The following is a 24877-nucleotide window of genomic DNA, read 5'->3' as shown; positions in this document are numbered from 1 at the left end:
AAGCACGTGTTTCACTGCACACTTATTTAGTCCGAACACAGATGAGGCCGGAGGATTTATCAGATCGCGCATTTATGCATTGATGTTCTTTAGCCACCATGTTGATGATTTGCACAGCATGACAGGTCATGCAGAGAAATCCAGTGTCAATCTTTCACTTTAAATCTGTTCAAAAGAGATACATGAAAACTTTATTCAAAATTGTTTGAAGACTGCATCCCTGTGTACCTATGACTCATGCACTGTGTGTGTGTGTGTGTGTGTGTGTGTGTGTGTGTGTGTGTGTGTGTGTGCGTCCATGCGTGCATAAAGGATGTCAGGACATTTACATTCCTTGCAGGAAACTGTGAGGAAGAGTGATGGATGCAGGTGGAACAGGGATGGGAAAACTGTGATTACACAGTTTCAGTCTTGTTAAGCTGCCGACACTTTTCAGTACATCAAATTTCAAAGATCAATGACCGGGATCTGACTCAAATACTAACGAAACTCAGATCATTAAACTTTTGGGAAATGAGGACAAGTCATTGATTAAATTATTTATGAGTCTAATTAATCTCTTAAGGGGGGAACTTCTTTCACTACTGGGCATTGAGGCATGGGGAGACCATCTTTAGGGATGACATCAATCACCTGATGTCCAGGCAATTGTGTGTGACAAGGAACAGTAAAGTACCTGAGCTCCACCTCACCGCAAGGCCCCCGGGCTCCAGATTAATTGAAAAATTTTAAGACCACACGTCACTCTCTGAGAATGCCTGAGTGATCAATAACAGGATTCACAGCAATGAGAATAATATGAATAGCAGCATCTGCCATGAAGGGAATTCTCCGTTTTATGTAATTTCTTATCAGACCGTAACGTGCATAGTTTCAGTGCAAAACTCGCAGCTATTTTTACAGCAGCTGGCAGAGAGCTCCGATTAACAAACAGCCGTTCAACAAACAGTAAGAAAAGAAACATACCCACAAATTTCTCTCAAAATATCAAACCTCCTCCAAACATACTGAGTAAATTGTCCACTTGTCTCCTTATCTTTTCACTTCTGTATCTTGAAGTGTTTGTTTCCCGCGTTAATGAATACAGTCAAGATCACACTAATTATGTCTTCTCTCAGGTGATCCTGTGCAGCATGTGTACTGCATGGGGGAACGGGAGAAAAGAAGGCGAAATGAAGACTCACTCTGGGGAGAAGAAGCCTGAAGGAGACGAGCGGCGCAAGAACACAAGATGGGCCGACATGAAAACCTCCATCTGATCGGCCATTCATCGGTTATTCTTTGAAACAAACTGATCAGTTAATCTTAGCAATGGCAGCACATATTGTGCTTCTTTTTCTTTTATTCTGTAAAGGGGAAAGAAGTGGCAGTTCAGTGGCTGTTGGCCTTTTAGACCAAGAGCAGGATTTGCACGTAATATCAAGCAAAAGACAGCAAGTTTTACCTCATACAGAGTCCGTGGGCAACTTTTTTGTGAGTTTCAAAGAATTAGAAAGCCCGCTTCAGAATGCAAAGGATGGTGGAAGAACCCTGCCAAATGTGGCTTTTAGACTAAATGACAGAAAACCTAATGATTTTGACTTTAAGGACAACATGGCGAGGCAAACAGTCATACTTAAACGTCCAGAATCTGATGCCAAGTCCCTAAAACCTAAACCTAGCCGTGAACTCACTGTGAACCGCCAGAAAAGAAGCAATTTGACTAATGGAGAGGTTGAAGGTGTAATTAATGGCCACCGTCTAGTACCGAGTTCAGAGGAGGAGTACGCTCTCCAGCCTGAGCTTCATTTGGAGACAGGTGTCGGTGACGTTCTGCCTGAGAGGACACGCTCTAAATGGGTCACGGAGTCTGAAGGCGGCGGTCGGTACCTGCCGCGCGTGGAGCCTCGCTCTCGCCGCCGGAGGAGCTGGCTCTGGAACCAGTTCTTTGTGATCGAGGAGTACAGGGGGCCCGAGCCTGTGCTCATTGGACGGGTAAGCTGTTGTCACAACCAGTCAGCATGTGAATAACCTGTATTTGTGCGTAATGGGACATTTTGAGCAGCAAACAAAAATCTTTTCTGAGCTGAATACATTTATTTACATGTTTTCGTAAAGCCATGCATTTGTGTGCTATTATCCACGTAAGTGCACATGGATAACCTCTTTCACTCAGTTTGACTCATTTCCTCAATTTCCCTGCTCTGTGTGCTCACTAACCCTCGGACGCTCGCTCACAGTGTCTGTCTTGCTCTCAGCATCTCACTCCACGGATGTATTATGATAACTGGATACCGGACTCAAAGATGGTTCCCACTCACTTGAATGAAAACTGATTGCCGAGCACATGAGCACAAAAAAGTTTTCTGGATTCTGGGTTGTCGTGTCGTCCACTGATCATACGCATTAGTGCTTCGCTCGCTGGCCCCGGTCCATAGACTTTACAATGAGATCAACTCATGCAAATAAGACTAGCTTTTCAAGGCTCTGGTAAAGTTTTACAAGTATGGGTTCAAAATTCACTACACAAAAAGTAATAACAGTTGTCACAAATGTGTCTTTTATAATGGTGGTCTATGGGAAAAATGTGATTCAGTATTCTAGTAGCTGGAGTCGGTAATCTGTTGGTTACATACCAAGTTTTATGAACCTTTCCAGCAAAGTTCCATTTGTCAGTCACTTCATCTGTACTTTAGCTTTATTATTTATTAGGTTAATATTTGTATAGCTAGCTGACTTATTAATTACCATTAACCACCTTATAGCATGAAATCAATGCAGCCAGTAGTCAAGATAGCTAGGTTTCAAGCTATAAATTTGACAGCTGGACCTTTTGTGTTCATTTGCCCCAAGCAGCCAATGTGCCAACTGTACAGATATTAGGTGTAAGCTAGCTACTGTGTAGGAGTGTGTCTGTATGTTTGAGTTCAGCTCTGGCTCTGACTGAACCCAGCAGAAACTTCCCTCCAGTTTCTAATAAACTTTATGATAAAGCTGATCCATAAATCCCCAGGACACGTGCACATTTTTCACTCAAGTCAAGAAACATTTTTTTCCTCAAGTCAATTTGTACAGCAAAGTGGCACCCATTTGCACCTTTTCATGACTTTGTATGCAATCTCGCTGCCTCTAAAATGCCTTTCACATTCTGTCTGAACAAGTCAAGCTGTGTGAGCGTGCAGGCAAACCTGAGAGCGCACAGAGCAGAGATGTTGAGAGTAAGACAGATACTGAGTGAGTGTCCAAGGGTCAGAGACATTGACAGAGGGCAAATGAGCAAATTGTGCACTTGTGTGGATATTAGCAAAATACATTTATTAGACCAAATAGATTTATTTTCTTTGCGTGATAATAATTTCTCTCTGTGATTTGTGTGCTTGCAAAAACTCTCAAATTGCCTCAGGAAAGAGGCACAAATATAACTCCGAGTAACTGCAGTGTTTGTGCAGCAGTCCCCCCCCACGTGTCGTGTCATAGACTTGAGTTTTTACAGTCGCCACACCAGCAACCTTCAACTGCTGTCGGTGTCGCAACACGAAAAGTGCCTGAGATGATTTAATCCACTGCACACCTGAACCATTCACATCCCAGGGGTTTACTTGTAGCATTTCACAGTCAGGCGCTCCGCACTAATGCAGCTGCTGGCAGCTACAGTATACTCAGAGTAGGATTATATCAGCTGTAACGCTAACAGGGAATGCTGCCAGCCACTTTGTAGCTAGCCGTATACTTTATAGCGACAGTCTAGATTGGATTCTTACCAGTGCAGTATACACCTCATAAATGTTTAATCTTCTTCTCTGGTTGTTATTGATACAGTCAGGGAGGGGTGTTAAAGCAATCAGTAGACATGCGAGACTGCTCATTCCTCTGCAAGCAGGGTCCTGATGCTGATATTCATGTAATAAAGCATCCCTGCATTGCGAGGGGGGTTGGAAGCACGTTTTCTCTCAGAGGCATCTCAGTTTTGTTTGCCAAAAATAGAGAGGTGATCTCTTCAAACCCATTGCCAGTGCAAGGTTCGAGGTGAGTTATCAACAGTTCCAATCACAGGTGCCTCAACCCGTGTGGAAAAAGGAAGAATTTGGCTACAAAAGAAAGCAGTGTGAGGCAGATATAAACCCAGAGGTGGATGTACTGCATGAGTGAGAGGAGGGGAAAATTCAGATTACAGAGTAGGAGAGAAAGCGACAAAGGAATTGGAAGAGACAATTTCCCCTTTTTCCAGTTTTGTTTGTACGGGGCGGATAAATTTCTTCCCCACCGTGAGAGTGTTTTTCCATGCTGACTGAAGCACAGCAGGACTGAGCCAGCAATTAGACAGTGAGGAGAGGAGGGCTGGATAGAAAGAGAGAGGATAGAGTGTGGTGGGAGGGTAGGGGGGGGGCAAAGAGCAGGGGAGCGAGATAGGCACAGACTCTGACAAAGATGTCTCATGGTGAAGTGTAGGATCAAAATCGAAGCTAGCTTTAAGGAAGAAAGAGAGGGAGAGGGATGTGGGTGTAGGGATGAATAAAAAACCCTGAGTCCCTTATCTAGCAATTTGTAGGGTATGCTATCATGAGTTTCTATAATCCCCAACTTTATCCTCCAAGACATAGACACCACACACACACACACACACACAGATACACTAATCTTATATTTTCCCCTAGCCTCGGCCTGCATGCTGGGAAGTGTGTGTGTGTGAATTGCACTTGCATGAACATGTGTTGTTAACATGCATTGAGCTGGAATATATAGACACTTTCAACTGGGCATCTGTCTTAAGCACACAGACGATTTAACTAATTGTACACTTATTGTTATACAGGCAATTAAATTTCTCTATTTCTCTGTCGCCCAAATCGATTCCAGGTAACAAAATGAATATGCCCTGCAAAATAAATCATTAGACATTTGTACATTTGTAAACAGTCATTGTTGCAGCTGAATTCAAATTGAGGCTTTAGTTCATGAGTATCTAAGGACCACAGCAGAGGTTGTGAGTAAGCCTTGTGGATTATGAACATGTGCAGATGCGCCTTAAGGGTAGAGAGATGTGAAGGTTCCTGGTCAGAAAGCTCAGTATGATGAAGGCTGAGTAATCTCTTTAGCTTTCTATTTCTGTGTGTTTGGCCTTTTACCTATCTAGCTCACACTAATATCCTCTCTGCCATTAAATACCAAACGAGTATTCTGCACCAGGGAGCAAAACAGATAGTCCGAGAGAGAGAGAGAGAGAGAGAGAGAGCATGGGGGGGGGGGGGGGGGGTGAGAAATGTGAGCAGATGGGCATTCTGTGTAACCGAGGTAACTTGATGAAAAGAGAGAGACACAAGGGCTGGAAACAGAGGTGGTTTAAGAGGTACAGGGAAGTCAGGCAGATGGATTTACAAGAAGGGGAAAGAAGGGACAGATGGATAGAAAGAAACAGAAAGATTTACAGATGGATACTTAGCAGAATGCATCTGTGAACATACATGTAGGACATTTGCAGGGCCACTGTCCACGTTGATGTGGTTTTGCCCTTAACAAACCCCCCATGGCATGTTTGGTCCAGTGAGTTAATTAGCTGTATGCATCAGTACTCATCCTGGTCCCATATGTATCTTCCACACCTGGTGCCATTCGTTTCAAATTCACTGAGCACATCCCGTCTTAACATAAATCACCCATTTCACATACTCGTGTTTGCAGCACTTGCCAGACAAATAGATGAGTGTTAATGAGCGATACCTGCATCAGCACACTGGGTCTGAAAGTGAAGTTGCCTGAAGGTATCACAGTCTTTCACTTGGCGTGTTTTTATTTTTCCAGCTGCACACAGATATGGACAGAGGAGACGGCCGCACTAAGTATATGTTGGAGGGAGAGGGAGTGGGCTCTGTGTTCGTTATCGACAGCAACACAGGCAACATACACGTCACCAAGTCTTTAGACCGCGAGGAGAAGGACCAGTACCGTCTCATCGCAACAGCCACAGACCGTCAGACTGGCCGAGCCCTGGAGCCCTCCTCTGAGTTCATCATCAGAGTGCAGGACATCAATGACAACCCGCCTGTCTTCCCCAATGAACCCTACGTTGCCATGGTACCAGAGATGGCCAACATAGGTACAGCGCTAACACAACATTAAAGTGATACTCCGCCCAAAATCTCTCGAAAGGGGGCTGCTGATAGTGTTGTCCTTGGGGAGCAGCGGCTGTGATCAGCTTGAATTTATTTAGCTTTCAGTGGATTCCAGTGGCTTTGTCCAAAATATCTATCTTGTTCACTCATCCACTACTCGCTGTATAACAGACACTCAGTAGTTTACTTTAGATTTCGTAGCACTGCATTGTGGGATTGTTTGTAGTGTGCATGCCATGAACGCTACTTTTTTTTCTTTTTTTGAGTTTGGTATAGTGGATACATTTACACTCTTAGAATTCGGACTGTAATTATAGTGTAATAATAATATAAAAAAATGAAAATAAGAAGTGATTTCGGACACAGACTGAGTCTACAGCCATGCTAGCAGCTCTGTGAGGCTGTACTTAGGCACAGTGAGCTAAATGCATAAGTCGCCATGCTAACATGCTCACAATGACAATGCTAAAAGGCTGATGTGTTGCAGGTAATGTTTAACGTTGTCACCATCTTAATTTCAGCGTGTTAGCATGCTAATATTAGCTAATTAGCACTAAACACGTGGACATGAAGCAAACCATTGAACAAACAGAAATTTGGACCTGATGATGGCGCTAGATGAAAATTCAGGGGGTCACCAAAGTTGTAACAGTTCATCCTGAGGGGGTCGTGAATGTGTGTTCCAAAGTTCATGGGAATCCATTCAATAGTTGTCAAGACATTTCATTCAGAAACCCTCATGATGAAGAGTAAGGATTGTTTGGATTCATCCTCGGGGGATCATGAACATCTGTACCAAAGTCTTGGACTGGCTGACTGATTGATTATCATATATGATAAAGAAAAGCATCACATCTTTGCTTGAATAATAGCTAATTATCAAGTCTAATCATTGCAGTTCCAAGCGTACTCCTGCAGCATTCTCAACTTTCTCAACTTGCAAACAATCATAACTTGCCAAAATGGGACTAAATACACTGCACAGCTCCAGACATTCAAGGAGGGAAAATGTTCAACATGAAAACGGATTATTTAGTCATATTTTGTCTAAAAGATAGACAGCAGAGAAGTGCGTTATCCTTTTAATCCTACAGATGTAAGTACTTGATATTCGGAAGATAGATTTTGTGTGGAGGATCACTTTAAGCTAATGAACCAGCCACAAGCTTTAACTGCTGTACTTTGAAAGGGTCGTAACCTGTGTTGCCTCCTCTCTTTTACAGGCACGTCCATAATCCAAGTCACAGCCAGAGATGCTGATGACCCGACGTACGGAAACAGCGCCCGGCTGGTGTACGCCATTACTCAGGGCCAGGACTATTTCTCTGTGGATCCTCAGACAGGTCCTGGTCACAGCCTCACACGTCCCCTCAAAGCTGTTTACCATAAAACGCCTCTCCAGCTGATGATTGCACTTTATAAGTAAATCCCAGTGGTCCGGGTTAGACCACCATGCTGTGTCTTTGCTACCATATGTCCAGTGTGGACAAGAACATTTGAACTCACTCAACATTTTATATGATGTGTTCAGAAACAGCAGTGGCCTGGAGTCATATGTTTTTCCATGTCCTAATTCTAAAATGTATGCATCTGACTCGCTTTGACAATAATTTGGAGAGACGTTGTGTCACTATGAAATCTGTTGCTGTTGTGATTTTTGCTCCATGTCCCGCTCTCCACTCCACCAGGCGTCCTGCGGACAGCAGTACCTGACATGGACAGAGAGACTCGGGATGAATATCTGGTCGTCCTCCAGGCCAAAGACATGGGAGGGCATCTGGGGGGATTATCAGGGACTACAACCATCACAGTGAAGCTGAGTGACGTCAACGACAACCCCCCTCACTTCAGAAGGAGTAAGCACTGCCGTTATCAGATCACCACTTTACGTTCGGCTGCTTTCAATCTCTGTAGCTTTAGAATATGTGTGCGTGTGTGAGTAAAGATTAAAATGATGAAACATCTTGTAATGGCATTTGTGACAGCAGTCTGATATTTTTCGCCTCCTTTGAGCCCTAGTTGTCTTGACAGGTTGCAGATAAGATATAAGCTCTAAAGTAGCTAAACAGCTTGTCAGTCCGGCGCTGCGCTTTTATTTTATGCACTCTTCCTAATCATTGTTTTTTAAAATAACATAACCTTTGCCAAGATGACTGGCATTAACATTCATATAAACACTCCCGTTTGGTCCCTGAGGTTCAAATGGACTGTGCGTCGACGTAGAAGAGTGAAAGATCATGTCCGCTTTTTCTTATCCAAGCTTTTCCCTGTTCCATGCTATTAATATTTCATCCTAAAGTTCAGTGCTTTCCGCTTCAATAGACAGTAAAATCACTGCCGAATGAAACACTTTGAGACATATACTGCATTTCTCTATATACTACCTCTCCTCTGTTCGCTGTTTTCCCCCCCTCTTCCCTACTTCCTCTTCCTGACAGTCTCTGCTTACTGCCATTCATCTTCATGTTTAAAGCCCCCATTTCCCTGTGCTGATATATTGTGCTGCAATCCAGTGCTTTATAGAAGCAATTTAATATTTCCAAATGCCAGCAGTGTGTTATTTATATACTGATATCTGACTATATCTTCCCTCCCTCGCCATCTTACTCCAGGTCATTATTTTCAGTTTGACAATAATGCCACAATTTAAGCAAACGGCTCATTTAGTATGCTCTTTGGATGCGAGGGGTGTGGCTTTTAAATGTTCTCCATAATGTGGAGGATTTGAGTGATAAACAGTCAACAAGGTAGCGCTGCTCTGATTCAAATGAAAGCCTTTCTCTGAATTTACTTGTGGGTGTGCAGCATCACCAGTAAGTAAGTAAATGACATGACCTGCCACAGATCACTGGCTGCCAGACTGTGGACACACTGTAATCCAAGCGGAACAATAACATAAGAGCAGATTAACTTAATGCAAATCTTGAATTATCCATTTGATCAATACAACTCTTGAATGGGACATATAACTATCAATTCATTTGTAGCTTTACAGTTCTATGAACTGTATGTTTGTGACATTGGTAATGGGATTAATGGAGTTGATACTTATTTTTTAATTTAGAGGTTAAACAAAGAAACAAGGCTACAGCTAACGATTGCTTTCATTAAGTCTTTAAAAATGACAGTTCAAAAAGACATTCTATTTACAATTACACATAACTGCGAAAAGTACCTAATGTGCACATTTTAGTCATTTGAGCTTTCCCTGTTTTGCTTGATAAACGACAATTAAACTATTATGAAATAGTTAATAATATCCATCAAGTTCCAGGAGACCAAAGTGACATTCAGGGTACAATGATATATTCTGTCGAAAGTGTATTTTGTCCCCCATCTCTTACCTTGGGACTATTGCATTAGGAAGGATCTCTTTACAGCCGGTATGGACAGGTGGAAAGATTACAGCGACCAATAACTCTTCCACTGTACGCACATGTGGGCATGTGAATAATGCGTTAAGATAGATGCAAATGAGACCCAATCCTTTAAACTTGGTCATGAAGTATGTGAATGGAAGCCATAACAGCCACATGCATTATATTAATAACTGCGTTCTGACAGAAGATTTATCCAGACACCATCCTGCGGTTCTTTTTAGTAGTTTATTTTTTCACATGGCGTCTCATCAATATTCAGAACTCGGAACCATTATGTTCATTGTTTTCTTCTCCGCAGGTGCGTGGTCATTCTCTGTATCGGAGCTTGCTGCGCCAGGTGTGGAGGTGGGCCGTCTCACTGCCACTGATCCCGATCTGGGGGAGAACGCACAGCTGGAGTTCACTATGCTGGACACGGAGGAGGCCGAAATATTCAATATAACCGGCAGAGACCAAGAGGCTGTTATCGTGCTGAACAAGGTACAGGGTGATTGTGTGTAAAGCAACTTTAGTTCCTTACGAACACAAGTTTTCATAATAGCCGAGGATCTGAAACTACAAGTAGGTGGTTTTGCTTAGAGGGTCACATAATGAGAAAAATATCTAACATTTGAGGAGATTAAATAAATTTGCTTCTGTCTGGTATTCCAAATTAATTTTATTTGGTCATTTAAACACTTCATTACTCCACTCAGACACATTCTGTTGCTGACAGGTTCAGACCCCCGAGGCCAGACACGAGCAATTAATGAATAACAAAGAACTAATAAGCAGCTGGTGAAACAATTGTAGCTCATTTGAAGCGAGTAGGCCAATGTTAAATGCAGCCAGTGTGCAGTCTTTTTACTTTTAAGGGTTTAACAGCGTTGGGTTTTGAAAGATAATTATTGCTCGGTGAAATCTTAAATTAAAAGGTTGTGGAGGGTGAGGGAAGAAGAGGCTGATGATTAATTACCCAAAAACTGTAAGAAAGGAGTAACTCCAAAGTGGAATATTGTGTGTGTGTGAGTTGTATACAGAGATAGAAAAGAATGAGAGACTGAATAATGAAGCGCTGCATATAGGAAGAAATCTACAGCATCTATACATATGAATCATATATGAAAGACCTTCAATAAAGTATAGCCTACGGACTGAGGCTGCTTTATTCTTCACCCAACAGCTGCTGGATTATGAGACCCGCAGTTCATACACTTTCTCTGTGGAAGTTGCCAACCCTATAGTGGATGCCCGGTACCTAAGGAAAGGTCCCTTTAAGGACCAGGCAACAGTCCGGGTCATGGTCCTTAATGCTGATGAGCCGCCGCGATTCTCCCAGGCTCGGTACCATCTGGACGTGTCTGAGAACTGCCCCCCTGTCTGCTCTGTTGGCCGGGTCTACGCTGTGGACCCAGACACAGGACAAAGCACCAACATCAGGTGGTTATTACACCATCGCTCACTCATTTAGTCACTCGCTCACTCAGGGCTCACATCTTTTTTTCCTCCCCGTTCTCGCTCGTGCCTGTTTCTGTATCTCAGGTACTCCATCGATCCCCAGTCAGACCCCGAGGCTCTGTTCCGCATCGCCTCTGACACGGGCTTTATCAGCACGGTGATGGAGTTGGACCGTGAGCAGGAGCAGTGGCATAATATCACAGTCATCGCCACACAGAGGGGTATGTCAGCCCCCTCTGCCCTCGGGCGCCATGAGCAGCAGAGCTTACCGGAGTCATATATCACCGAAAGCACCGCGTGGAGTTGGGAATACAAAGTGAGGAGTAAAAATTATAGAAATTCAGTGATAATTTCAACATTAGTGTCGGTTTCCTTCTCTTCCAGACAATCCAAATCTTGTGTCAAGGGTTGTGGTTGCCATAGAGACCCTAGACCAGAATGACAATGCGCCGGAGTTGGACAGGCAGTACACAACGTCTGTGTGTGACTCCAGTGCCCCCGGTCAGGTCCGTTCTTGTTAATGTTTGTCTGATATTACATTTAACTTCAGATTGTCTTACTGTTTTTATCCATTCTCTCTCATTTTTTTCTTTCTCATTTTTGACTTGATTTTAACAATCTGTAGTTAAATCATTAATAATATAATAATAATATACTGTAAGAGGTTGTGTTCGTCAAAACGTAACTGCATTAAGTTACACTAAATTGGCAATCTTGAAAAACCAAAACATTAGTATGACTTTAAAGTTGTAATCCTTAAGATTTCAGCTCTGGTTGAATTGGTGGCACCAGTGGTTACTGTTAGTAAGAGCAAGTGTGGTCTAATACTACAGCAAACACTCCCTGAGCAGCTACCTGGTCAGAAATACAACAGAAGAGCATCTGATGTGTCTGTTTACAGAGCAGCCAAACAACCTCACATTGTTTTATTATTTTAATGAACAATATTTTAATTTGGTTAATAATATTTGCAACCACAATCTGATTTTATGCTGCGCTTTTTCTTGTTCCAGTACATGCTGCAATATTTAAAACTGACCCGCTGTCAAAAAAGAACTGTCTTGTTTTGCAGATGTATTTTTGCTTCACAATAAAAAACAGCCAGACTTTTGCCATTTGAATACTTTTAATGTGAAGCAACAGTAGTAGGAAATGTTGGGTTAGCATTAGCAGTAACTTAATACAGCTCTGATACAGTGTTAGGAGAGTGAACAGTAAACAGTGAAACTCATATAAAATTAAAAACAGGAACGCTGGATTACATGCATTGTTTCCTGTTAATTCCTTGTGGCAGACTCCGCCAATAACAATGAAAACTACTAGACAATTAGAGAATGTAAATACACCGAATGGCTGCTTAAGAAAAATGCCAACAATAGATGGTATTAAAAGGGGGGTTGATTTTATTAAAATCATAAGGATTATAACTTTAAATTTGTTTCTGCAGTCAAATTTAAGCAGTCAGCTGTTCCACCAAAGAGATAAAACTGGGAGAAAAGTCAAAAATAAAAATGTAATTCCATCCTGATCTGTGTTATGCAGGTCGTTCAGGTTCTGCGAGCCATCGACAGGGACCAAGGAGGGCAGGACACCCCGGTCCACTTCAGCATCCCGCCAGAGTCCAGCTCTGCCCTCAACCTCACCGTCAGGGAATCTGGAGGTTGCACCCATTAGCTCCCTTTTCCATTTCATTCACAGTCCAGAAACACGATGCCAGCCAGAACTGGTGCGCCGTTGCTGTGCAGTGACCGTGGTTGATGTGTGTGTGTTTTTTGCCACGTTATCAGGTGTTACAGCCAGCCTGGTGCTCCAGTCAGCCTTGGAGCCCCTCCCTGGTTTCTCCTCATCCTTACTCACCCTCTACGTGCCAGTTGTGCTGCGCGACGGGGCCTCGGGTCTGACCAACACTGGCACGGTCACTGTGACCATTTGTCCCTGTCTGCGAGGGGGCATGCAGACAGAGGATAGGGGGAGACAGAGGGACCGGAGATGGGAGAGACACATGGTTTGTCTCCCTGTGCCGTCCGCCTCGACGTCTCTCATATTCAGCTTGGTCACCTTACTGGCCATGCTGGCTTGTGTCACCACTCTGCTGGGTAGGTCTGACCGGTTCCCTGAAGCGTCTGAAGCACCATAAATATGTTGTTTGTGACTGTTTCAACCATGATGAGCAGTTGTGTCAGGTTGTTTCTATAATGTTTGAAGAGTATGTGGTCATGTGTCTCCTCTTTGCCCTTTAGTGGTGTGTGCACTCTCGCTGTCATTGCGCCATCAGAAGCGAGACTCCCACTCACCCTTCGAGGAGGATGATGTCAGGGAGAACATCATATCCTACGATGACGAGGGGGGAGGGGAAGCAGACACCGCAGCTTTTGACATTACAGCGCTGCAGAGCATGCACAGAATACAGCACATGCACAACAACAGAAACATGTGAGCTGGTGCCAAAAATAAAATAAAAAAGTTCATCCTTGCGACGGTGGCTCATGGGAGCGCGTGTGTGTTTGTGACTGTGTGCTTCTCTGACATTTATCTCTTGGCACAGATGGTACACCCAGCAGAATCAGCCGAGGGCTAGGACGTACAGCTGGAGTCGTAACCTGCGCCCAGGCCTGGACCCTCAGCAGCGGCCGGGCTCCGCTCCGCTCTACGGACGCCTCTGCTACGGTGTCCACACGCTGCCTGTTCTCAGAGATTATCCAGCCGGGCCACTGGAGGCAGGTCTGCAGCTAACGCAGCTGACCCATGGACTCACCGGAGGTCACATCGGCAATCCCCTTGTCATCCAGAACCAGAGCACCTTTGCACCTCTGCTGCGCTCTCCTGAGATGAGCCCTGCTAGTTACGAAGCAGAACACATGCTGGCGAAGAGCAAAATAACGGACAGAAATGGAAGCAGCGAAGCAAACGCTGCTGACACAAAAGAGAATCAGGATCAGCCCATGGTCAGATAATAGTGTTAATGCTCACAGATGGAAATATGTAGCAATTATATGGAAGCAAACAAAGGCTGTGAGGATTTGAAATAAATAATTGTGTTTCCCTGTAATGTAGCCTAAAATGTTCACAACTAAATATGTAACAATGTAATTTATCAGGAAGTCGTGGGTGTGGTTTAACCAGATTTGAAATGTCATCAGATTCTGATTCAAATGTTGCTGCATCCTGATTGGTGCACGGGAGTAAGTGACATCACTTTTTTTTCAACCGAGTCCCGCCCACCTCAAACCTGGGAGAAGAGCTCAGACAAAATCACAAATACAGAAATCTGTCATGTGAAACAACCAAAACTGTTCTAACTTGGAAGAAAATAGTGTTCTTTTAGTATCCCGTCACTCATAGTAATAAGCTGATTGAGGAAAATAAGCTGTCAGGGCCTTAATGAAATTGAAATGCCATTGAATTTATAACATTTAAACATTTTATTTTGAAAACCAAATATCTTAATTTGGGTGGCTTGAATTATCCTGTTTTAAAATTTCATTTTCTGTTTTGTTTGTTTTCACAAATTCACAAAGTTAGATGATGAAGTGTCAAATATTCAAAAACCTATATTCAAAGTTCAAATTCGATTAGTAATTTCTGGATCTTAAAGTTCAGGTCAGGTCAAAAAATGTGGTTGCTCAAAATTGATTGGTTGAATTCAGACAGGATCTGAGTGTGGCACTGGGTGCAATTTATTTGAACAACTTTTTCAAGATGAAATATTCAAACGTAAACATCTGGTCTACCAAGGGTGGGAAAAGGAGTGGAAATGGGATCAATGAGACCTCTGACCAATCAGGCTAAGTCCTGTCAGTCACATGATCCAAGAGAGGGAAGTTTAGGTGAGCGCATTTTAATTTTCTGTCTGAACTGAGTGAAATATTTAAATACAGTCAATTCAGTGGTATTTAAATTTCAACATTAAATATTCAGCCGTGATTAAATTTCACAATCAGCTATTTTTCAGCTGCATAAAAAAAAAATGTAAATCATCATGGCCTTTTTTTGCCTCCATACAATTACTCCTGCAATTACTCTGACATCTCCCTTCTACTTTTCTGTCACAGATAAACCCGACAGAAACACAGCCAACACCAGCCAACAATGCTGCGAATCTGACCCACTGTGACCCAAATGAGTCTTCATGCCAGAGTCACACCAGCTCCTCATCAAATCAACAAGAGGGGCGACCGGGGTCATCACAGACTCAGATCAGCACTGGAGCCACCAGCTGCACATTAGATGACATTGATACTGATTCCTCCATCCCCTCCGTTTCAGAGCGAAATTATTCAAATGGCAGTCAAATCAACTGTGTAAACCCTCCGGTTTACCTGACAGGAGACACATACAGCATTGTGGGCTCGCTGAATCCAAACAGCAGAGGGACGTGTATGAACGGGACTAGCGGCAGCGGGTTGTACCCAGCGGGAGTGCAGCTACTGAACATGTGCAGACTCCAGAGAAAGGATTTGACCTCGCAGCCTTTGTCCTTACCTGGGGGGTTGTTTGGCTACAACAGAGGCTGGGCATGCGGGACGGAGCCTGCGAGCGCAGAAGCCGCCAACCCACAGCCTCTCCGCATGGAAGACCTCCTGAATATCCGTCTGGATCAGGTCACCTTTGACCTGTCGCAGCCGCCCTATGACTCACTGCAGACTTATGAGTTTGAGGGCCGTGATTCAAGGGCTGAGTCACTAAGTTCACTGGAGAGCGACGGAGAGAAGGACGACGGGAGAGTGGTGGGAGGGATGGAGGAGTTAAACCAGAAGTTTCGGAGGCTGGTGGAGATCATCAGAGAGAGAGAGAAGGAGAAGGAGGGAGAAGGAGAGACACGAGCGGCCGAGGGAGGCGAGACTGCAGAGGCCACTCTCGAGGAGACTCATAAACAAAAGGAGGACAAAGAAAAAGAACAGCAGAGATGGGATTTCTAGATTGCGGTAAAAGACAAGTTAGAGAGAGAGGGGGACTCTCTTGACAGTGATGGATTTTAAACACAGCAGGGGTGGCAAAACAGGCTGACAGTATAGTCAAGACTCGTGGTGGAATCAGTGCACAGCGTATAGTTTTCACCTCCACTATGTTGATAAAACGCATATGGAATCTGTCACTTTTCACACTGCTCTTGTAACTGATATTAATAATGCACTTGGGCTTTCAAAGCTAAAGTTATGAAAAATTAACTTCTTTTTTTTTTTAAATATTGATTCTGAGCCCTGAAAGCTGCATTGTTAGAAAATAGGCCTCATCAACTATTGACCAGAGTTGTGAGATTTAATATTGATAGTTTAATAGGGGCACGCTCACTAGAAAATCCTTGGAATTTGCATCTGAATTGGAGAGTTTTTAAACCACACAAGCGTGCAGCACTGTGGGCCTACACTGCCGCGTGTTCACAGAGCATCTCCGATGAGTCTAAGTGTATCCATTTATATTCTGTAGCTCCATAGAGAGAGTTCCACTCCAGCAAGTAGTCACCATTACGGTAGCAAAAACCTGCTCACTATGCAATTTGCACACAGTTAGAGATGATTAGTTTGTCACTGTCATACACTTGTGTACTGTTGTGAAAGTGCAGTAAATAATGTCCATATGTAGATATCAACTTCCGCTTTAGTGGTTATTGCTCAAGTGGACAATCTTTTGGGCGGTGGGGGGGGGGGGGGGGGGGGGGGGTATTTACTGGAATCCACACAGGAAATTAAGCATTTGATTTTCAGTCATTAAAGTGTTGCAGACTTACAATACATAATGTTCCCCGTAATTTCTCCCACACAAGATTATTTATAATTCACTATTGTGTTTGCGTCTGCTCGTCTAGAATTATCTCCAAAGGCTTATTTATCTCCCACGTTTTAAAGAGACAAAATTAGGCAAAAGCCATTACGCGATGCGGGACACACAGGCATTGTTTTTGTGATGAGCCCAGAACACTGAGGCAACAGCGAAATAATAATTTACTTTGAAATTGTGTAATGTTACTCAGGCAATCTGTCATTTGACAATGACTCATTTCTATAGCTATTTCAAACTCATTTGTTATTCGGAAGGTATAAGGTTGAGATATTAAAATAATGACATTATTTTCAATAATATGATCAAATGTATTCGACTTTCTGCAATTATTCCCGCTCTCTATCCTCCTCTACAGTGGGAATCTAGGTCTTAATCAGCCGCCGCTCTGCCAAGATTGCGATGCTTTCAAACTAAATTTGACAGGAAATCTTTGGCGTCCTGACAAGAAAAATGAGGTGTAAAAAAGGACTGGACTCCTCAGGCGAGAAAATGAAATGCAGAGGAAACAGAGTAGGATATTACATGAAGTGCCAGTGATAACTAGTCGTCACCACACTGCATATTGTCAGTTCACAGTGGGTATCTTCTGCCATAATACTGACTGCTGCAGAAATATCATGGTACAAAGACATGTCCTCACCTAGAGATCAGGAGCAGATTTAATTTAACAATGAACTAAATATAGACACAAGAACTTCTGTATTACCACTTTAAAAAAAAAAAGTTAGACCAAAATAGAAAAACAGTAAATTAAAATATGTTTGAAATCCAAATGTTTAAAAGGCATATTGCCATTCACACACACTTTAAAGGGTGCTAAGAAGAGTGCTGTGAAGTAGAGGACAGCAGCGTCTGTCCAGGCAACAGCAACTGACAACAGTACAATGGTGCCACCTAAAGTTAAACACATGGATTGCATCTGTGCCATCGCCCAAGCAGTGAATAGTAATATCACAACATAGCGGCTGGAAGTATTGGTAAAAACAAGAGAAAAATAGACAGTTTCTATAAAGACAATAGTTCATGTTAATCTATGAAAAGATAAAAGACTGGTTTGATTAACTTTGATTTTCAAGAAAGGTTTCGTTGGACGCTTCCTGTGTGACTGTCACGCTGTTTATGGCTCACACCCATTAAAAGACTTCTTATGGAGCTAAGGGACAGTATGAACATGATGGGGGAAGGAATATGTTTTTTTTCTTTTTTGCTTTCATATCTTGTTAATCATCTCGTAATTTGCAACCTTTGTCAGGGTCGACAAGGTAGGGAACCACTAATGCAGTAAGTAACTGGTAGCTACAAGAGGAGCTAATTAGGAACTGTACACGTGATTGGGGTGGGAAGGAGGGAACTCAACAAACTCCTCCAGATAATTCAAAATAATGTACAACTCGCTTTGTCAGAGCATGATATTTTTTACTAGCCTACAATAGCTCCTGCCTTTACTTCTGAACCAAGAGCTGTCACCGTCACTTTATGTGACACATTTAACACGACTTTACTGTAGTTCTGGTTTCTGTTAAGATGCAGAAAAATGTATTGACTGGGATGTTTGGTAAACATGGTGCATCATTTTGTTTTCCCTAATCTTTGTAATTACTAATTGCGTCACTCATGTTGTTCGAATTGGATGTGGATGTTAAAATCATTATTCCATTAGAGTTCATGATCTTTGTGCACTTTTAGTTATTAATGGCAAAGTGAGTTGTGCCAATTCAGTTGTGTCATATTATTTTGAAATGTTGGGGGGAGGGTGCATGTAATCTTCTTATAGCTCCCAGTTACTTACTGCATTTAGTGCTTCCAAACCTTGTCGGGACCCCCATAAAGTTTGCAAAAAAAAAACATTCCTGCTTCACAAAACTGTGTTCATTTGTCTTTTCCTCTACTTAATACTGTTTACCTCCTCAAGCCTCCAAATATTGTTCACATAATTGAATTGCAAAGACATTGGGTTGCAAGTCAACATGGCTTTGTTTTAGCCAAAAAGGTTGGGTAACACTGGACTAAAGGGAGACACAAGAAGCCTTTTTCACTGTAGTGTCCACAGATTTAAATTTAAATGTGTGTGTACATATGCAAACAAAGATACCTTTAGAGGGCATCTATGAAACAAGATCTAACCTGAACTAATGCAGAGACACGGGGGACAAAAGGGACAAGATAGTGAACATATTACGCTCTTACTCATAATGGCCTGCAGGAGGCAGTGCAGTGAAACTGACCACTTGAAATCTTTTTAAAGTTGGCTTTAGTACATGTCAGAAACTCTACTTTGAACAAGGATATCCAAATGTTATACCATCACAACAATGAGCTTGACCACTTTTCATTTCAACAGTAATTCCATTTTTGCAATTTAGCATTTCCTTTAGGGACACTGCTACAATAGTGCAGCTGCTACTGACTCCTGGGGGTTTTCCACTGTCACTCAGTCGTCTGGAAAAACAAAGAGGATGGCTGCAAACAAGACAGTAACAGACATCTAGCAGCAGACATCGCTTCGGGGCCCTCATTGTGATTTGATCACATCAAAACCAATCAAATTTTGGGGGGAAAAATGCAGGTTAAATATAGCAAACAACTCGTTCTATAGCCTAGCAATTGTTCCAGATTAGAAACATACAGATACAGATAGTACACAGACTTGTACCCTCTCACACAGAGATCTTTAATTCATCATTCCTCAATACTTGAAAATGTGTACATTCATTTAGGAAAATGAAAGAACTGGCATTAAAGATTGCAAGTGCTTGTTTCTCTTTGAGGCAGCAGGTAATGACAGAATAGAAATGTTCTCCACAAGAAAATAAATCATGGAAATGTACGGAATCATTTTAGTGACAAACTTATAATAAGCTCTTAATTTAAAAATTATTTTGCAGATTAAATATTACAGTGCAACAAAAGTCCACCTTGTTGCTGACATATAAGAGTTTTTATAGAAGGGTTTTACATCTGTGTGAATCGCTCATCATCTGAGAAGGACGTGTTGTAAATTCCTTCACTCGCAGCGCCATTTGTCACCCTTTTCACCTGCGTCTCTTCTTCACGGTCCTTGTCGTCAGTTTTCTCGTTCTTTTTGCTGGTATAAGAAGCCAGAAACAAGACTGACTAAGCTCGGTGATCACATTTTAAGAAATGATAAATGTCATGCCACTGCAATCATCTGCTTACCGTTTCTTTTGGACAACAGAGGACACGAGCAGAATGACGATGCCGGCACCTACGGCACCCATGACCACCCCAAACACAATGAGCCACGGAGGGGTGTCAGGGTTGAGTGGAGCTGCCAGGGTGGGAGGGATGCCGATAAACTCCAGAGTTTTATCAGTTAGCAGAAAGGCACTGTTGATGCGATTCCTGGACTTTCTGTTGGAAAAAAAAGTTTAGATTTAGAACAGATATAATCATTCAAATTCTGACTGTTTTCACTGTTTTTCAAGCCAAACGTGTGTCTGTCACGAGTCAAATTATGTGTGCCACGGATGCTTAAATGTATCTATCCATTTTTGAATTACCTAAGACAACTTTATTATTTATGTTGCTCAAAATCACAAATGTCCCTGTACAACATACAACACCCTAACCTCCCAAAAACCCTTCAAGACTGCTCCCCTATGCACCCTGCAAGTAGGTGAAGTGAACCCGGGTGAATGTTTAAGTCACTATCCATAAATTGGTTTAGCAGGTGAGGGTTGCTACAAACATGTACAGCTTTAGCTTGATTGTTGCTTTATAGCTCAGCACTCCCTTCACTGAAATCATCAATACTAACGTTACTTGATACAAAACCTTCATCACAGCAGTGGCTTTCCCCCAAATGTACTGTAGATACATCTCAAGATCTTTTTTTACCATCACTTATTAATAAGACCCCAAGATAAGTCTTCCACTTAAGGTTGCTGAATCCAATTCTACCTGTGTTAAAGAACAACTGAACACACGTGAAAGCTAATGTGAGCTACACCCCTCCATATTAGAGAGTACAAAATATACTAGTAGCTCTTTGCTCTTACAACCTTATCAGCTTTTATGGTGGCTAATTCCAGCTAATGTTAGCAAACATATTAACATGTTAGCATAATGACATTTTCTCCTAGTTTACTATAGGCTACTCTGGAGTTTTGTTGCTACAACCTTACTTGTTTTGGTATCAGCTTATATGGTGGCTAATTTCAGCTAATGTTAGCAAACATATTAACATGTTAGCATAATGACATTTTCTCCTAGTTTACTATAGGCTACTCTGGAGTTTTGTTGCTACTACCTTACTTGTTTTGGTATCAGCTTATATGGTGGCTAATTTCAGCTAATGTTAGCAAACATATTAACATGTTAGCATAATGACATTTTCTCCTAGTTCACTATACGCTACAGCCTTACTTGGTCTGTATGACCAGTAGCTTATGGTGGCTAATGTTTGCTAATATTAGCAGAGGCTGCTTTAGATATCTATTGCTGTGTGACTCATTTTGAGTTGCCACAATAGTGCCACTGTGACACAAAGTTTTAATATTTAGCATTATCCAACAATTATCACGTAACTGTTATATATATATATAACTGCATAGTCTCACTTTAACTAGCTAACCAGGGTATTACCAGGGATTAGCATCTGCAGTGCTAAATCGAATTAGTGCCAGCTCAAGGAATTATGTTTGTGTCCCTGAGAAATTATTAATTATTGCTTATCTGGACCCCCATTAACCATTAGACATTTTGGCACCACTATTTCTTCAGTTAAACTGTTAAAATATGTATAATCAATAAAGTAAGTTACAGCAATGAGCCCCACATATTAAGTCAATGCCACTACAGCACCAAACAATAAAATTGCATCAAAACCAAACATATGAGAAACACAGTATTAAATGGAAAAAACAGAAAACAAATGGGGGTTTTAAAAAAAGCTGCAGTGCCACCGTATCATGTGATTACCTTACAGCCTCCTCCACATCTTCTTTATCAACAAGGCGAGATGTGTTCAGCGGTGACGTCACCACGAACCAGAAAGACACTCTTGGAGTCTCATCACACACAATGATGTTGGACACGCTGGTGAAGACCCACACGACAATAAAGGACGCGTCAGTGTTGTAACATGTTCATGAACCATGAGTCACTGATTTTATTGCGGCAACAAGAGATTATATTTTAGTTTTATATTTATTGTGCCCATTTTACAAACACACAAAAGTGTTCTTGAACGCTTTATTCATTTTCATTCATTATTGTTAAAAGAGAACACACTTACTCAAACTCCTGGCCGCTGATGTGATTCCTCATGGCAAACGCCAGAGTTGCTCGGAAAAGGAACATTTCATTTTCATTCCAAACATACTGCAACCACAACAACACCAACAGATCATATGCCGTGTTCAGTAAAGGCCTTTAAGGTTCATTGATCACCAGATGGACCTTGTCTTTGTATTGAGCAGTCACACACACTTTGAGTGAATTCTGGACAAGATTACTGTTTATAAGGGTAGTTGGTTGCATGAATGATCCGTTGATTAGGAATATGTTACAGTATTAGAGCAGCATGTAACAGAGTAATGCATAGTGACGCTTTGATCATTTTGTGATGAATATTTAAATATATACATACAGCTTGATCTCCCAGAGCACTTTTGATGCTGAGTCGAACTTTGTAGCCATCTGAAGCATCTATACATGAAACATATTTAAATACACTGTTGGGAGAATTTAACATCATTTCATGTGAGCTTCATCAGTTACTTCCTCATACAGTTATAGAAAGATGGAAAATAGACTGGGATGTGTTTTAGAGTAATTGTTGATGTCAAATGGAGGCTGCTGTCATGAGGCAAACATTTGAGTTATGCATCTAATCTGACTTTGTTTCAGATGAGAAGCTGCGTTCCACACTCGAGAGGCGACAAAAAAAAATACAACTGGACAGTCAGCTGCACAGTAACGACGCCTGTGTTTGCTCACAGTATCTTAGTAGAAACACCATGTAGGATAACATGCGCATAGAAAATATTTAACCAGAGGTTTTGACATTTTAAGGTATTGAGTGTGGTCACTTACCTGGTTTACAGCGCTGCTCTGCCAAAGCAGATGACAAACAGAGCAGGAATAAGATCTTTTCCAACATATCTCCAGAGAATGAAATGAATGAATGAATGAAAATAATAAAATGCTGGGAACAAGCTCCAGTGAAACTCCCAGTGATCAGTGATTTGAGGAGATCAGCAGACAGAAGCACTTCATTGGATAAAGTCTGAGGTTAATGCTTAAACCAGGACACACCTGAACTAACCAGCCCACATGGCTGTCCCGCACTGTATAACATGGAAACTGTGAAGTGTGTGCTGCACTGAAAGTGCTGCTGTTTGTTCAGGCCCTTAAGGAGCCAGGTAGGTTTGCTAAAGCGAGAGAGGCTGAGAAACACAACGGCTCAGCCTGCTTCTGTTTACTCAGCACAGCACAGTACGTGACCTAGCAATCCAGTGAACCTTTATTATGAGTAGCCATATTTTTCCCTCTCTTGTGGCATGAAAACAGGAACGCGCAGATTGTGTCAAATCTAACCAACTGGAAAAGCATCTGACCATATCTTCTCATTAGATAAGCTAAGGCCAGCAGTAGCATTCCTTGTAGGGCATTTTGGCAAACAGGGTACCGGATGCTGACGGTACGCACTACATTCAGCACATAGTGTCAGACTAAGCAGTTATTCTGCCTCCTTCACTTGTGCCACATCTTGATTTTCATGACAAGTCGTCCTGCACTTACTCCCTATCTCTCCTAAACATGGTCAGTCATCAAACAAACATCAGGCCTAACCTCGCCTTATTATCTGAGGCAGACAATAAAATGCTGAATAATTTCAACCAAATCTCCCATAGTAGACTCAACTCACTGTACAAGGGTGAGAAAAGCTTTGATAGACAATAGAAAAATGCAGTAGCTATGCCAGTTGGGACAGATATTTAAGGTTAATCATCCATTCTGCCCTGACAATCAGGCATGCAGTGGTTCATTGTTTAACCACTGCCTAGTGGCGGATGCAGGCGTTTATGAGAAACGAAGTTGTCACAAGGCACTCAAGGCAAAGTCTGTTGCCAAGTTTGCTTTTTAAGTCTCTCTCTCTCTCTCTCTCTCTCTCTCTCTCTCTCTCTCTCACGATATCTGACTACATATCTACCATTTAAAACCCAGGCTATAGTTGACTACGTTACAGTGTGCACTACAATAAACGATCTTTTGCTCCCATAAAATGCCTTAAGTGTTTTTCCATAAAACAGACAACACCCATGCAGAAACAATATGGCAACATCTTACTGAGGTTTACGGAACAAATCCAGTTAAACCACTCACCTTTAAAGCCCTGCTTTATCATTTGTCATATGACCGGTTATAGAAAAATAAAAATAAAATATAAATATGATGCAGTTTAGTGTTGTGCTGTTCTTTTCTATCCAAGTTAAAAGTCTGTCTGGAAAATCTAAAGCTCTCCTAAGACTTTGGAGATATCCCATAATGTGAAGACGAGTCAATCTTAATAACTAGTAACTTTAGATTAATTTTGATTTTGAATTGCACCCAGTTCAGTCTCTGCTGAAGACATGAAGATTTACATGAACTGCTCTTGCTGTCGTACCACAGACTGCAGGTGCTTTCCTGAACAGATGATGGCAGCAGAGGCATTACAGGGGCTTTAGGATTTAGATTTAAGAAAGCAGGAATAAAGTTAGGCTATTTCCTGAAGTTATTATGATGACTTATTATGTCATGATGAGCGACATTCATTATTTTAGCACAGGCCTGTCTTTGAAATGTCCATCTTTGGCTGGTGCTTCGAAAGCCCCATTCGCTTTGGATAATTGACTGGTTTCAGTGTTGCAAGTTGGGTTATAGGTGGTGGAAGCACACTAACTGAAGTACTGTACTACATTTCCTGAGTGTTTCAGTTTAATGCTACTTTAAATGTCTACTGCATTAGAAAAGGGAAATGTACTTTTTACTCAGCTACATGTATCTGACAGATTTTTTGTATTTTTCCTCTTTCCTGCCCCATTAATCATCCCACGACCCCTCAGATTCATCTTGTGACCATGTGGAGGGGCCTGACCTCCATACTACGTACACATTGATGCATCTGTATTTACAATCTATAATCTATAATATATCTGCCACAGGGGGCACTTTTATTCAGAA

The 24877-nt window shown here is 42.0% G+C and overlaps 2 protein-coding genes across 2 annotated transcripts; one reads left to right on the top strand and one right to left on the bottom strand.

The window, feature by feature from the left end:
- Positions 1–1593: 1593 nt before the first annotated feature.
- Positions 1594–15825, top strand: LOC139287706 (cadherin-24). The gene is made up of 13 exons (XM_070908870.1): positions 1594–1974; positions 5779–6073; positions 7313–7432; positions 7778–7945; positions 9768–9949; positions 10632–10888; positions 10991–11127; positions 11291–11412; positions 12449–12566; positions 12694–13002; positions 13147–13339; positions 13452–13851; positions 14959–15825. Exons 1-13 carry the CDS (start codon positions 1594–1596, stop codon positions 15823–15825), a joined length of 3549 nt encoding a protein of 1182 aa, XP_070764971.1.
- Positions 15826–19639: 3814 nt separating this feature from the next.
- On the bottom strand, positions 19640–22811 carry cltrn (collectrin, amino acid transport regulator). Its single transcript, XM_070909517.1, has 6 exons — positions 22745–22811; positions 22299–22357; positions 21945–22030; positions 21629–21745; positions 19865–20059; positions 19640–19772 (listed from the first exon to the last, which is right to left on the bottom strand). The coding sequence occupies exons 1-6, from the start codon at positions 22809–22811 to the stop codon at positions 19640–19642; spliced, it is 657 nt and encodes a 218-aa protein (XP_070765618.1).
- Positions 22812–24877: the final 2066 nt, after the last annotated feature.

Source organism: Enoplosus armatus, chromosome 7, assembly GCF_043641665.1.
Source record: "Enoplosus armatus isolate fEnoArm2 chromosome 7, fEnoArm2.hap1, whole genome shotgun sequence".
NCBI classification, from domain to species: domain Eukaryota; kingdom Metazoa; phylum Chordata; class Actinopteri; order Centrarchiformes; family Enoplosidae; genus Enoplosus; species Enoplosus armatus.
Note: the sequence above shows the minus strand (reverse complement) of the source record. Positions and strands in the feature narration are given on the sequence as shown.